The 15538-nt window shown below is 38.8% G+C and overlaps 1 protein-coding gene across 7 annotated transcripts in view; it reads right to left on the bottom strand.

Annotated features, from left to right (window-relative positions):
• The window catches only part of ADK (adenosine kinase), a 582906-nt gene that overhangs the window by 509773 nt on the left and 57595 nt on the right, over positions 1-15538 (bottom strand). For 5 of the 7 annotated variants that reach the window (XM_003939783.4, XM_074382425.1, XM_074382426.1 and 2 more), the window contains one exon: positions 8305-8358. The exons of the other annotated variants lie outside the window; for them this stretch is intronic. In XM_003939783.4, the coding sequence (XP_003939832.3) occupies positions 8305-8358 (54 nt within the window). The remainder of the gene's footprint in view (positions 1-8304; positions 8359-15538) is intronic. 7 annotated transcript variants of the gene reach the window in all.

Raw genomic sequence — 15538 nt, 5'->3', positions numbered from 1 at the left:
CATATCACTTGAGCCCAGGAGTTCAAGATCAGCCTGGACAACATGGCAAGACCCCATCTCTACAAAAAAATACAAATATTAGCCATACATGGTGGTGCACACTGGTAGTCCCAGATACTCAGGAGGCTGACAGGAGGATGGCTTAAGCCCATGAGGTCAGGGCTGCAGTGAGTCACAAACTTTTCTTACAGGAGAGGCATTTATAGCTCAGGATAAAATTTCCAGAGAAAATATCAAAAATGGAAAGAGACTGATGTGTTCTAGAGAAAAGGGCTCCAATGACAAAGATGCTAATGAAGATTCTAAGTAAGACTGTTCGAAGAAATGAGAAGTAAAAAAAGAAAAAAGTTATTCTATTTAACATACTACGTGGCTGTAAAATGTACACATTTTACTTATTTCATGAGCGTATCTAAAATATTTTATATCAAGTTGACCAAACAGCTTTGTGTTGCATCCTCTCCTTTGGAAGAACGTAAAGTGCCTTGTATTTGGAAGTGATTATCTTCAACTCACTCAATATTGGTTATTGGTCTGAAGTGGTTTCTAAAACCACAACAAAATACTGTGAAACTGATTCAATCAGCTACTGAATTCACTGTAATCAGTTACCAAGTCTTGCAATGGATATTAATTCCTTTAAAAGGAATTATTGGCTGGGTGTGGTAGATCATGTCTGTAATCACAACACTTTGAGAGCCAAGGCAGGGGGACTCTTGAGCTCAGGAATTTACAACCACCCTGAGCAACATAAGGATACCTCATAACTAAAAACAAGGCTGTAGTAAGCCATGATCACACAACTGTTCTCCAGCCTGGGTGAGGAAGAGAGATCCTGTTTCAAAAAAACAAAAAAACAAAAACACTATATACTTAGAGAACTGTTTGGTGTGACAAAAACAGGACTTACATGGGAATCAGGGGACTTGGATTCTGGTCTAGTACTGTTCTTAAGCAGCAATGTAAATTACGGCAAGTCATTTTATCAATGTTACTCTCTCTCTCTTTATTCATGATAAAATATGGATACTGGTTCTAGGGTTCATTTCTAGAATCAAAATACTGTAATTTTAAAGATACAAAAAAAAAGTGGGCCCTGAAAACAGGATCATAAAAATGTTTGATATTTTTTAAACTGTACCTTATTTATGAACACTAAAAAAAATTAAACATTAACTTTGCTGTTGGTCCTAACTTCTTTATTCTAATTTTGACTTTATGCTTCACAGGGTTTCTCTCTCTCTCTCTCTCTCTCTCTCTCTCTCTCTCTCTCTCTCTCTCTCTCAGCTTTACAGGCATCCAGTTCTTAGATCATTCTTACAAAAAAAAAAAAAAGATTCTTTTGACACAGGGTCTCATTCTGTCACCCAAGTTGGAACACACTGACACAGATCACAGCTCACTGCAGTACGGACCTTCTGAGCTCAAGTAATTCTTCTACCTCATTCTCCCAAGCAGCTGAGACTACAGGCACACACCACCACACCCAATTACTGTTTACAAATTTTTGTAGAGACAAGAGTCTCACTATGTTGTCCAGGCTATTCTCCAACACCTAGACTCAAGCAATCCTCCTGCCTCAGCCTCCCAAAGTGCTGGGATTACAGGCACAAGTCCAGTCTATGATTTTGATGTTTTCAAAGAACTGCTAAGTCACAACAATAATTAAGAGCATGCCAGATGTTATTGTATCTAACTACCCTGACCTATTCCTAAACATTCCTCTTAAACACTTATAACTCTCCTGCTGATTTGAAAATTGACACTATTCTCTAAGAAATTATATTTTTACACTGCACCAAAGATCATAGCCTGAGCACGTCCTTTCTAATATCCTTGAAGGTTCATGCCTATTGCATAATTTATTTGCTTTCTCCCATCTCATCATAATGGTAAACTGGCAAACACTTAAATACCATAATATAATTAACATTTATAAGACAAAATTTAAGAATTTAAGAGGTAATCCTGATAAAATAACTTTTTTTTTTTTTTTTTTTTTGAGACGGAGTTTCGCTCTTGTCACCCAGGCTGGAGTGCAATGGTGCGATCTCGGCTCACCGCAACCTCTGCCTCCTGGGTTCAGGCAATTCTCCTGCCTCAGCCTCCCGAGTAGCTGGGATTACAGGGACGCGCCACCATGCCCAGCTAATTTTTTGTGTTTTTAGTAGAGACGAGGTTTCACCACGTTGACCAGGATGGTCTCGATCTCTCGACCTCATGATCCACCCGCCTCGGCCTCCCAAAGTGCTGGGATTATAGGCGTGAGCCACCGCGCCCGGCCAATAATTTAACTTTTGGCATTAAAAAATCATAAATAGGCTGAGTGTGGTGGCTCATGCCTGTAATCCCAGCACTTTGGGAGGCTGAGGCAGGCGGATCATGAGGTCAAGAGATCAAGACCATCCTGGCCAACATGGTGAAACCCCATCTCTACTAAAAAACACAAAAATTAGCTGGGCATGGTAGCGCACACCTGTAGTCCCAGCTACTCAGGAGGCTGAGGCAGGAAAATTGCTTGAACCCAGGAGGCAGAGGTTGCAGTGTGCCAAGATCATGCCACTGCACTCCAGCCTGGCGCCTGGCAATAGAGCAAGACTCTGTCTCAAAAAAAAAAAAAAATCATATATAGAATTCATTCACTATCAGAAGGGAAAATATACTTCATGTTTAGAACAGTATACACTGCTTACAAAAGTTCACTGTTTACCTTGGTAGCTATCTTAAAAAGCTGGGTAAATAAATGTTAATCCCTTTTAAGCAGGCTTTCCCCTTGCCTTACAGCAAACAAAAAACATCTTCAGATATCAGGTTACTCTGCGTTAAGTGGTATGGATACTGCTGAATTTATTTATATTTTCATTTGGAATTCACCCCTAACTACAGACAACTTTTACTTTCCTTAACTAAATCTTTATGATCAGATCTCAAAATTCAAGGTGAAACAAAATTTATGTATTCATAAAATATTCATGGAAACAAAGTGGTTCTATTTTTGATAACTGCAGATGTGTCCAAAATTTTAAAAAAACACTATTGGAGAGTAAGAAGCCATTTATAAAAATAAAATCAGTATCTTATACTTTTTCTTAAACCACTTTACTGAGGTATGATTAATACACAAAAAGCTGCACAGTATCTTTTCTTTAAATAATGCCTAGCACAATGGAAAGTAAGTAAAAATATTTGGTAAAATACTGATGTTTCCTTAATTTATTTTAAATTACTCCATTTACAAAACTACAACGGAAAAACACTAGAAAGCTGTTCAAACCAGTTCATTACTGGATCATGCATAGAGCAAAGTATAAATCCTACAGTTTTACATTAATCACATTGTAACTTTAATTGCTCAGCTTTCTCTACTTAAAATCATCCCCCAAGGTCTTCAGTAAGTAGAATAATGAAAAACAGGAACTTGAAAAAAAACACTTTGCTTAGAAAAACAAGTGTCACTGCTGACCAATAATTCCTTGTTTTCCCATGCCTATCTTCTTCTTACAGAGAAACAAGCATATTTGTGAAGCATCAGTGACTAAGTGTATATAAAATTTGAATCATGAAATTTCAGGAACTAAAAATGTTTTTAATGAAAATATACTTAAAATTTATTAATAACAAGATAATTAGAACTATCATTGTACTCTCTTATTCTTTTTTTATTTTTTTAAAGGCAAGGTCTCTTACTCTGTTGTCCAGGCCAGAGCCCAGTAGAATGAATGATCATGGTTCACTGTAGCCTTGATCTCCTAGGCCCAAGAGATCCTCCTGCCTCAGCTTCCTGAGTAGCTGGTACTACAGACTCACACCACCTTGTCAGGCTAATATTTTTTTTCTCATTTTTTTTGAGACAGAGTCTCACTCTATCATCCAAGCTGGAGTGCAGTGGCACGATATCAGCTAACTGCAACCGTGGCCTCCCAGATTCAAGCGATTCTCCAGCCTCAGCCTCCCAAGTAGCTGGGATTACAAGCACCTGCTACCATGCCCAGCTAATTTTTATATTTTTAGTAGAGACAGGGTTTCACCATGTTGGACAGGCTGGTCTCGAACTCTTAAACTCAGGTGATCTGCCTGCCTCAGCCTCCCAAAGTGCCGATAGTACAGGCGAGAGCTACTGTGCCCCAGCCTTTTTTAAAATTTTGTAGAGATGGGGGGGTCTCACTATGTTTCTCAGGCTGGTCTCGAACACCTGGCCTCAAGCAATCCTCCCACCTTAGCCTCCCAAAGTATTGGGATTACATGTGTGAATCACCATGTGAGGCCACTATTTATTAATATCAAGATAATTAGAGCTATCACTATACTCCTGTACATTCTTATTGGTACTCTTATAAAATTAGGCTACATTTTCAAAAAGCAGGTCAATGTGATGGTGCCAACACATTTTTTACAATATTATGATCAATTAAGCTTTAACAGACTGAAATTAAGAGGTTATAATAGTATTTTATAAGAAGAAAGCATGGAATTAGCTAGTAAAATTTTGTTTTATATCCATATCTCTTCTGTTTTTTTAAAGCTTGGTCTTGAACACAAAGAGATCTTTTTGTTTCTAATACAGCAGGTGAGTTGCTATATACTCCTTAGCAGACTCTGACTTTCATGACTGCCATCCTACTAAGATTTTGGCTATTTTAATTCCAAAGACACAAATGAGATTATTTATAAACAGCTTTCATGAATTCATGAAATTCATTAATTCAATAACCATTGAATTTTTTTAAATTAGTACTCTGCTTTTATAATGCCATATTCAACTGAATATTTTCTTTGGTATATAAATCAAAAACTACAAGGCAGAGAGCCAGCAGCCAAAAATATCAAGACCATCAAATAATGACAAATCAAACGAGTGGCAATACTTAGCAATAATAGAACAAATAAACAACAGAATGTTAATCTGCAAAAATAAAAAGGAATTAACCGATAGACACAACAACACTGATAAATTTCAAAAACACAGTAAGTGGCAAAAGTTTTATACAAAATAGGACATACATATGACTCAGTTTATAAGAAATTTTAGAACAGGTGAAACAAAAAAAACTTTGAAATATAAAACTCTAGTTAATGGTATATGTGTTGAAATATTTAAGGGGAAGCATATAGATGTCTACAATTTACTTTGAAATGCATCCAAAACACAGAGGAAGTAATGCATGAATAGAAGAATAAAGAAATGATAAAGCAAGTGCAATCATATGTTAAAGGAAAACCTCAGTGGTAAATATGTAGGGGAGCACATATTAAATGTTTAAAACTTAATTATAAAATGTAAAGGCTAAGCACGGTAACTCACGCCTGTAATCCCAGCACTTTGGGAGGCCAAGGTGGGTGGATCGCTTGAGGTCAGGAGTTTGAGGCCAGCCTGGCCAACATGGTGAAACCCTGTCTCTACTAAAATACAAAATTAGCTGGGCATGGTGGCGGGTGCCTTTAATCCCAGCTACTCAAAAGGCTGAGGCAGGAGAATCACTTGAACCTGGGAGGCAGAGGTCTCAGGGTCACAGTGAGTGGAGATGGCGCTACTATACTGCAGCCTGGGTGAAAGAGCAAGATTTCCATCTCAAAAAAATAAAGAAAGAGAGAAAGAAAAGTAAGAAAAAAGTATCAGTGACCAAGTTATAGACATAGAGACAAATTATATCTTGGACAGTTTAAAAACTTTCGGCCGGGGACAGGTGCGGTGGCTCCTGCCTGTAATCCCAGCACTTTGAGAGGCTGAGGCAGGCGGATTACTTGAGGTCAGGAGTTCCAGATCAGCCTGGCCAATATGGTGAAATCCTGTCTTTACTAAAAATACAAAAATTAGCCAGGCGTGGTGGTAAGCACCTGTAGTCCCAGCTACTCAGGAGGCCGAGACAGGAGAATCACTTGAACCCAGGAAGTGGAGGTTGCAGAGAGCTGAGATGCCACTGCACTCAAAAAACAACAACATCAACAAAAACTTTTGGCTGGGCATGGTGGCTCATCACTGTAATCCCAGCACTTTGGGAGGCCAAGGTGGGTGGATCACCTAAGGCCAGGAGTTTGAGACCAGCCTGGCTAACATGGTGAAACCCCATTTCTAAAAATACAAAAATACAAAAAATTGGCCAGGCGTGTGGCATATGCCTGTAATCCCAGCTACCAGGAAGGCTGAGGCAGAAGAATCGCTTGAACCCAGGAAGCGGAGATTGCAGTGAGCTGAGAACTCGCCATTGCAATCCAGCTTGAGCAACAAGAGCAAAACTATGTTTCAAAAATAATAATAATAATATTTACTCTTTAAGAGCAGATTTCTGATATTTTTAATAATGGTCATAGTCTAAGGACCAAAGGAACTTCCAAGGCTCACCAACTCCTTAATTCCCAAAGCAAAAGAAGCTCTTCTTACCAGACCTAGAAGTAATAACCAATGAATGCTACAGTAACAATCACCTACCCTCATTGACTATACTAGGCAATAAAGAAACAGCAAAAAAATTTCTTGACAGTATATATATTTGAGAACCCACTATGGAGATTATAAACAAATAAAGATAGACCAAATGTAAAAATACTGATGAAAGGTTAGCGTAACAATGGAATATGTAAATGATAAGAACGCATAAGGAAATCCTTTCCTTGAACATTGGTCCTGCCATTGTATAATTAAACACTTCACATGTTATCTTAAATAGGAGAAAATAAAATATTTTGCAAAAGGTTCAAGACAGTGTTTAAAAAGCAGTTTAAAAGTACTTGGAAAAAGCCGGGCGCGGTGGCTCAAGCCTGTAATCCCAGCACTTTGGGAGGCCGAGGCGGGTGGATCACAAGGTCAAGAGATCGAGACCATCCTGGTCAACATGGTGAAACCCCGTCTCTACTAAAAATACAAAAAATTAGCTGGACATGGTGGTGCGTGCCTGTAATCCCAGCTACTCAGGAGGCTGAGGCAGGAGAATTGCCTGAACCCAGGAGGCGGAGGTTGCAGTGAGCCGAGGATCGCGCCATTGCACTCCAGCCTGGGTAACAAGAGCGAAACTCCATCTCAAAAAAAAAAAAAAAAAAAAAAAAAAGTACTTGGAAAAATTATTAATCTCAAGAAAATAATAGTCTTGAAGTCCTCTACAAAAAAAAAAAAAAAAAGTCACCCTCCATATAGATAAGTACAAATGAAGGTTACATTAAACTAAATCAAGAAAGACCTGAGTTAGTTGTGAAAATAAAATGTCTCTGGCCAGGCTCAGTGGCTCACATCTGTAATCCCCGCACTCTGGGAAGCCGAGGCAGGAAGATCACCTGAGGTCAGGAGTTTGAGATCAGCCTGGCCAACGTAACAAAACCCCGTCTCTACTAAAAACACAAAAATTAGCCAGGTGTGGTGGCGGGGGCCAGTAGTCTCAGCTACTTGAGAGGTCGAGGCAGGAGAATTGCTTGAACCCAGGAGTTCAAGCAATGTGGCGAGATTGCACCTCCAGCCTGGGCAATAGAGCAAGACTCTGTCTCAAAAATACAAAAATAAAATATTTTACCTTGTACCAAACAACAGACATTTACTTTTTCATAAAGCAATGAAAGAAACAAAATTATATTTCTCCGTCACTATCATGAGGTTGGGGGATTCACCAGAGTAAGACCCAAAAATTAAGCCGGGCGCGGTGGCTCAAGCCTATAATCCCAGCACTTTGGGAGGCCGAGGCGGGTGGATCACAAGGTCAAGAGATCGAGACCATCCTGGTCAACATGGTGAAACCCCGTCTCTACTAAAAATACAAAAAATTAGCTGGGTATGGTGGCGCGTGCCTGTAATCCCAGCTACTCGGGAGGCTGAGGCAGGAGAATTGCCTGAGCCCAGGAGGCGGAGGTTGCGGTGAGCCGAGACCGTGCCATTGCACTCCAGCCTGGGTAACAAGAGCAAAACTCCATCTCAAAAAAAAAAAAAAAAAAAAAGACCCAAAAATTAACAGTGGCAATTTAATTCTATATTTTCCTTTTTCTGGTAGAGCAGTCAGAAAGAAAACAGAGACAATTTAATATTTTATCTAGAAAGAGAGAAAAAAATGACATATTCCCAATAAGACTTTAATCTAGATGATGGAAATGACGGAATACAACACTACATCTGTTAATGTGAATACAGGAGAAATTATGACTGATGCAAACTTTATGTTGTGTGAATTATATAATGTAGGTTATTGTAATCCTGTTAGGATTAAGATCATAGTGTTAATTACACTTTATCATTATTTAATTTTGAAAATCGGACTATTTACATATGCATATATCAACTTCATAGAGAGAGTAAATTATTTACAACCTACGGTTTAATTAACTTACAGTTCTTTGTGTTTGTCTTCAGCCAAGATTTGGTCATTTGGTTTCAGAGAATACCTATATAACAGAAAAGAAAATTATACTCTTCATACAAACAGTATCAGCCTAAGTTGGTTGACCTTTACAAAACAAGCACTCCAACACTGTTATAGGTCTCTGGCTTAATTGATCAAACACCAAGAATGCCCAAGTAGATAGGTTTTTTGCCGTTGTATTAGTCATTTCCAGGAACACCATTCCATGGACTGAAAGGAGATCACCTTGACCATGCTTTGAAGATCTTCAATATTCTTCTGAATGGAATTATACACTATTGTATTGTCTGGGTATAAAAACCTTTTAGGTGTTAAATAAGTAATGATTCATATTTTGTCTCCAAAACTTATTTTTATTTTTATTTTTATTTTTGGAGATGGAGTTCTGCTCTGTTACGCAGGCTAGAGTGCAGTGGTGCAATCTTGGCTCATTACAAACTCTGCCTCCCCATTTCAAGAAATTCTCAGCCTCCTAAGTAGCTGGGACTACAGGCATGCACCACCACCTCCGGCTAATTTTTGTACTTTCAGTAGAAATGGAGTTTCACTATGTTGGCCAGGCTGGTCATGAACTCCTAACCTCAAGTGATCTGCCCGCCTCATCCTCCCAAAGTACTGGGATTACAGGCGTGAGCCACTGTGCCTGGCCTATTTTCTTCTGTTTAATCCTTTTTTTTTTTCGGCAACATTTTGGAGGCAGAGGAGGAGAAAAAAAAATTATTTTTTTAATAAATAAAAAATAATTTACCAATATTTAAATACATTTTTTATTTTACTCTGTGCTAATTACAATGTAATGACTAAAAGATATTTTTAAATTTACATATTTTGGCTGCAAAGACATATGATAGGGTAATCAATATGCATGAATGACTGTAATGTATAAAAATATACTACCTTCATAATGTATGCATGTTACATGCAAAATATAACTTATGCATAAAATATATAAGAATAGAGTCTTGTGTGAAAAGTGTAACAGAAATGCAAATTCAAAACAGAAAGGACTATAAAAATTTTAAACGTCAAAAAAGGAAGCTATTTATGTATTTTTATAATTGAATGGCAGGAGTATCAAATCATGATGGTATTTAGAGTCCACTAAAAAGAGTGATTTATCAGTATTATTTAAAGTTGTTAAAAATCACTGGCTGGGCACGGTGGCTCATGCCTATAATCCCAGCACTTTGGGAGGCTAAGGAGGGTAGATCACTTAAGGTCAGGAATTCAATTCCAGCCTGGCCAACATGGCAAAATTCCATCTCTACTAAAAATACAAAAATTAGCCAGGCGTGGTAGCAGGAGCCTGTGATCCCAGCTACTGGGGAGGCTGAGGCAAGAGAGTCACTTGAACCCAGGAGACAGAGGTTGTAGTGAGTCGAGATTGCGCCACTGCACTCCAGCCTGGGCGACACAGTGAGACTCTAACTTTAAAAAAAAAAAAAAAGTACCTGGCGCAGTGGCACATGCTGTAATCCCAGTACTTTGGGAGGCCAAGGCGGGCAGATCACGAGGTCAAAAGATCGAGACCATCCTGGCTAATGCGGTGAAACCCTGTCTCTAGTAAAAACACAAAAAATTAGCCAGGAATGCTGGCATGCACCTGTAGTCCCAGCTACTTTGGGGGCTGAGGCAGGAGAATCGTTTGAACATGGGAGGCAGAGGTTGCAGTGAACCAAGATAATGCCACCACACTCCAGCCTGGGCGACAGAGCAAGACTCCATCTCAAAAAAAATAAAAAATAAAAAGTAATATGTGAGGAAGTACTTCTTTATCAAAACATATTTATAAAATATGAAAGTTTCTAAGTTTGAAACCACTGGAGGCTGGGCACGGTGGCTTACACCTGTAATCTCAACACTTTGGGAGGCTGAGGCGGGCGGATCACCTGAGGTCGGGAGTTCGAGACCAACCTGACCAACATGGAGAAACCCTCTCTCCACTAAAAAGTACAAAAAATTAGCCAGGCATGCCGGGCGCGGTGGCTCAAGCCTGTAATCCCAGCACTTTGGGAGGCCGAGGCGGGTGGATCATGAGGTCAAGAGATCGAGACCATCCTGGTCAACATGGTGAAACCCCATCTCTACTAAAAATACAAAAAATTAGCTGGGCATGGTGGCGTGTGCCTGTAATCCCAGCTACTCAGGAAACTGAGGCAGGAGAATTGCTTGAACCCAGGAGGCGGAGGTTGTGGTGAGCCAAGATCGTGCCACTACATTCTAGCCCGGGCAGTAAGAGCAAAACAAGTAAGAGAGAAGAGAGAGAGAAAGGAGAGGGAGAGAAGGAAGGAAGGAAGGAGGGAAGGAAGGAAAGGAAAGAAAGGAAGAAAGAAAGAAACCACTGGACTTGATGATATCTATGTCTTAGCAAAGTGCTTGGCACATGCAATAGGCACTCAACCAATGACTGTCTCTCGCTGGTTAGTAATAGAGAAATAACAAACATACTTCGTGTCTTTAAAAACCTCACAATTCTGTAATAAAAATAACTGCTCATAGTGTGATAAGTGTCACAATAAAGTTAAGTACAGTGTATAACAATGATGCAAAAGCAGGTGTAATAAGTCTCCTCCCTAAATGTCAAACAAGGGGGCAGTGTTTATCTGTTTACCAAGCTTCTCTTCCTTGCGCATCTCAGCTCTTGTCTTTGCCCTTTCCTCATAAACAAACTTCCTTTTTAAAGTCTCAAGATAAGAATTTGAAGGGAATTGGGAAGGAAGACAGAAGAAAGGGACTGTGACAAGCAAGAAGCAAGAAGGCAAGAATAGCCTGATTTTTATCAAATCGCCGAAGGAGAAATTTTACTCTCCTAATTCATACAGTATATCTCCAGGTCTTCAATGAATCTGAAACATTCATCTCGAACTGTTCTCCAGGCAAATTAGTTCTCTAATCCCAAACCAGCTTTAAAAGCAGGCACTCTCAGTATTCCTCTAATTTGATTTCCCACTGTCCTGAGCCAGTGCTTCCTAGGAATCTGTCCTATACACATACTTCCCAGAGTTGGCCAAACTATAAAGTTTAAGGACAAACACTGCATTCACTTCTGACACCAGTAAAAAGAGGATGGTTTGTGTCTGTAGTAAACATGTATTTTTTTTCTTGTCATTATTCCCTAAACAACAGTGTAACAACATAGCATTTATTATTTTTTTTTTTTTTTGGAGATGGTAGATCTCACTGACACCTAGGCTGGGGTGCAGTGGCATGATCATAGCTCACTGCTGCCTCGAACTACAGGTCTCAGGAAAGCCTCACACCTCAGCCTCCTGAGTAGCTGGGACTACAGGCACATGTCACCATGCTCATCTAATTTTTTAATTTTTAATTTTTTTGTAGAGATGGGAACTACGTTTCTCAGGCTGGTCTCACATTGTTGGACTCAAGCGATTCTCCCACCTCAGCCTTTCAAAGTGCTGACATTAACAAGTGTGAGCCACTGTACGTGCCCAAATCTACACTGCATTAGGCTTTATAAGTAATCTGGAGATGATTTAAAAAGTGGGAAGATGTGCATAAATTATATATAAATACTACACTATTTTATATAAAAACCTGAGCATCAATGGATTTTCGTGTCCAAGGGAAATCCTAGAACCAATCACCCACAGATTGCAAGGGACATCTGTACAGCCTGTGAGTCTATCATGTTTAATGTATTCTTTGAATACTCAATGTTTTAAATTAATAAACATCAAAGGGAAAAGTCAACTCAGTGGAAAGCTATAACTCAACTTCCCACCATGTCTTTCATAGAATGATGCAAACCACAGCCTATATTTTGGTTGAGTTTTGTTTCCTAATGGCATAATTAAATAGATTATTAGCATGAACATAATTCCTAAAAATCAGAGCAAAATGATACAGTGGTGGTCCTCAACATCTTTTTTTTTTCCCTAAATTACTGCTGGAGAAAAATGACATACACTCCGAAGAACAGAAGGCGGAGAAGCAAGAGGGAGCACAGGGCAGAGCCCTCTTTATTCTACCTCTAGGCCCTAGTCAGAGAACCCCTGAGTGAAAAAAATACTAGATTACAAATAGAAAAACCTGCAAATATCATCCTGATTCTGCCGTTAACTCATTTTCTGAACTGAGCAAGTTATTTAATTTCTCTAATGAGGATAAAACTACCTATGTCAAAAGGGTTGCTATCCAGATCAAATAACATTACACAAAAAGTGTCCAGCACATTATTTAAAAATTATAATACTCATCCCTGCCCCTTCTTCCTGGAATCTTCCACCCCTATAAAATGAAGAATTCAATTAGCTGAAAAGGGAGGAAAGGGCACTTTTAAACGTTCATAACTTTTATGAGTCTTTCATTGAGACTGAAACTAACACTTTTTATTCAAATGTGCTCCTTCTCTGAAGAATAGCATAGCACAGAACTTAGTGCTCTGAAAGGTCCAGGTACATACTGTGAAGTTCCGAAATAGGACAGTCGTAAGAGAGGTGCTATGCCTAATGTTACGCAGTTAATGTCAAGTTAAGACTTGGTACATAGCAGATGACAATAAAATATTCTACAAATACTTAGAACTAAAATTGCCTTTCAAGAATTAAATAAGTAAAATTTCTATAAATCTACAAATATTACCACATAGTCCAAAGAATCCCAATAATATCAAGTAAAGTTTTACAGAATTGGCAGAACCAATCAGGTAGACAGTGTGGATATGACAAGATCTTAAACAACATTTTTAATTGGCTCTTCAAATAAAAATTGATTAAAATATATTAGAAAGGAAGAAAATGAGATGCAAAAGCATTAATCACTACAACAATGTTTGAGACTAACACTGGAGTGAAATTTAAGAAGCTTATAAAGAAACAGATTAACAGTAAATCACAGGGTTAGAATTAAAAAGCAAAAAGTTACAAGGTTTATGAAAATAATATTTTTAAATCTCATTAGCAAAGTAAATGAGGATTAAAACTCAGAGAAAGCTGAAAGAAAAAAATTAAACTACATTTAAACCTGAATACATAAAATAGATCTATGCCCTCTGAATTCTTAATTTTTCTTACACTTTTTTTAAAAAAATTTTTTGGGCCGGGCGCGGTGGCTCAAGCCTGTAATCCCAGCACTTTGGGAGGCCGAGGCGGGTGGATCACGAGGTCAAGAGATCGAGACCATCCTGGTCAACATGGTGAAACCCCGTCTCTACTAAAGGTGCAAAAAATTAGCTGGGCATGGTGGTGCGTGCCTGTAATCCCAGCTACTCCGGAGGCTGAGGCAGGAGAATTGCCTGAACCCAGGAGGCGGAGGTTGCGGTGAGCCGAGATCGCGCCATTGCACTCCAGCCTGGGTAACAAGAGCAAAACTCCGTCTCAAAAAAAAAAAAAAAAAAAATTTGGATAATTGTTCAAAATGACTAGCCACATATTTTTATTAAAGGAAATTTTAAAATTTGGTACTTGGAAGATATCGATATTACTGCTTGGCTCTTGGGTCACATCAACAAAACCAGCCCATGTTATATTAACCTCCCATTTATTTGCTAATACATTCTATTTCCGGCTTCTGTCTCCATACTTCCACTGTGATTTACGTAGCAGAGGGCACCACTGACATCCCATTCAAATACAGTGGTACCTTTTAGGCATTACTTTACTATATATCTCTGTTGCATCAGATATTATTAACTATTCTTATATAAACTCATAGTACTTCATCAGACCCTGTCTTAGTTCTGCTTTTCCTTAATCTCATTCTATAGTCATTCTTTATCCATCTCTTAAATGTTCTACTTCTAGCCCACTTCTCCTTTTACTTTTTACTTTTTTTTTTAAGAAAGGTTCATCTATTGGTTGCTTTAAATGCCACCTACATAATAATAAAAACAGTGCTAAAAATGGCTACCATTTATTGAATATTGTGTCAAACGATGTACAATTAAATACAGTTAAAGAGTCCAGGTGAGGCACTGTAGCTTATATGTGTAATCCTAGCACTTTGGGAAGCCAAGGTGAGAGGAGTTCAAGACCAGCATGGGCAACACAGTGAGATCCATCTCCAAAACATAAATTTGTTTAAATTAGCTGGGCATGGTGGGGCACATGCCTGTAGTCCCAGCTACTCAGGAGGCTGAGGTAAGAGAATCACTTGAGCCCCGGAGACTACAGTGAGGGCATGACAGCACCACTCACCGCACTCCAGACTGAGCAATACAGAAAGACCCTGTCTCCAAAAACAAAAGGAATCCAGCCGTGACTCTTCTACCTGCCCAAAAAAACACAAATCCAACTGAATATGCCCACCTGGATATCACAGTCATCTCAAGCATGAACAAAATTCAATGCACTCTCTCAACCTCCTCTTCCACATCCTCCTCCTACACTCCATAACTCAGTTGTAAATACCACCATCATTCAGACACCAGAGTCAAAAATTCAAATGTTATCTCTGACTCCTTTACCCTCTTCATTAAATCAATCAAGTCTTACTTGATAACACTAAAGTATTATTACACTCTCTCTCCCAATCATTCTATCATAACTACAGTGATCAGGTCATTATTTCTCAACAGGTTTATCACTACAGCCTCCTCAAATCTATTGATCCACTACAGACACAGCAATTCACATAATCCTAAAATGTGAATCCAACCATGTCATCTGCCTGCTAAAATCTCTCAAGTGCTCTCCACTGCCAATAATAGGGGCATGAGACATTTCAAGCTCCTCAATAGCCAATAATATTAGCTAACATACACCAAACATACAAATAATCTCATTCAATCCTGACAAGAACACTAATATCCTTATTTTACTCACAGGGAAACTGAGCTTCCATACATAAACAAGGTCACACAGCTCTAGGGCATACTCTTAACCTCTATTCTATAATGCCACTGGGAAGAAGTGATTTCTTTCCACATCTATCTCCTCAATTAGACTACAAACTGCTTAAAGGCAAAACAATTATTTAACATTGTATTCCCAGTAACCATAAAGCATGTGCTCCAAAAAGTGCGTGTTGAGCTGTGAAATGAACTGTTTAAAACGAATCCATGTTTAGGTATCCTGAGAAGTACCATTTCTTTCAACATTCAAAGTTAGGTTTGAACATCAAAGAACCCAAAAAACAGCATCTTGTATCTGGGCAAAATGAAGGAAAGTAGTCTATGTTCATTTAGGATCCATAATTTAGGTTGTTTTTTGAGGAAGCCCCAGAGCAACTCAGGATCAGTCACT

This window comes from Saimiri boliviensis, chromosome 12 (assembly GCF_048565385.1).
Source record: "Saimiri boliviensis isolate mSaiBol1 chromosome 12, mSaiBol1.pri, whole genome shotgun sequence".
Taxonomy (NCBI): Eukaryota; Metazoa; Chordata; class Mammalia; order Primates; family Cebidae; genus Saimiri; species Saimiri boliviensis.
Note: the sequence above shows the minus strand (reverse complement) of the source record. Positions and strands in the feature narration are given on the sequence as shown.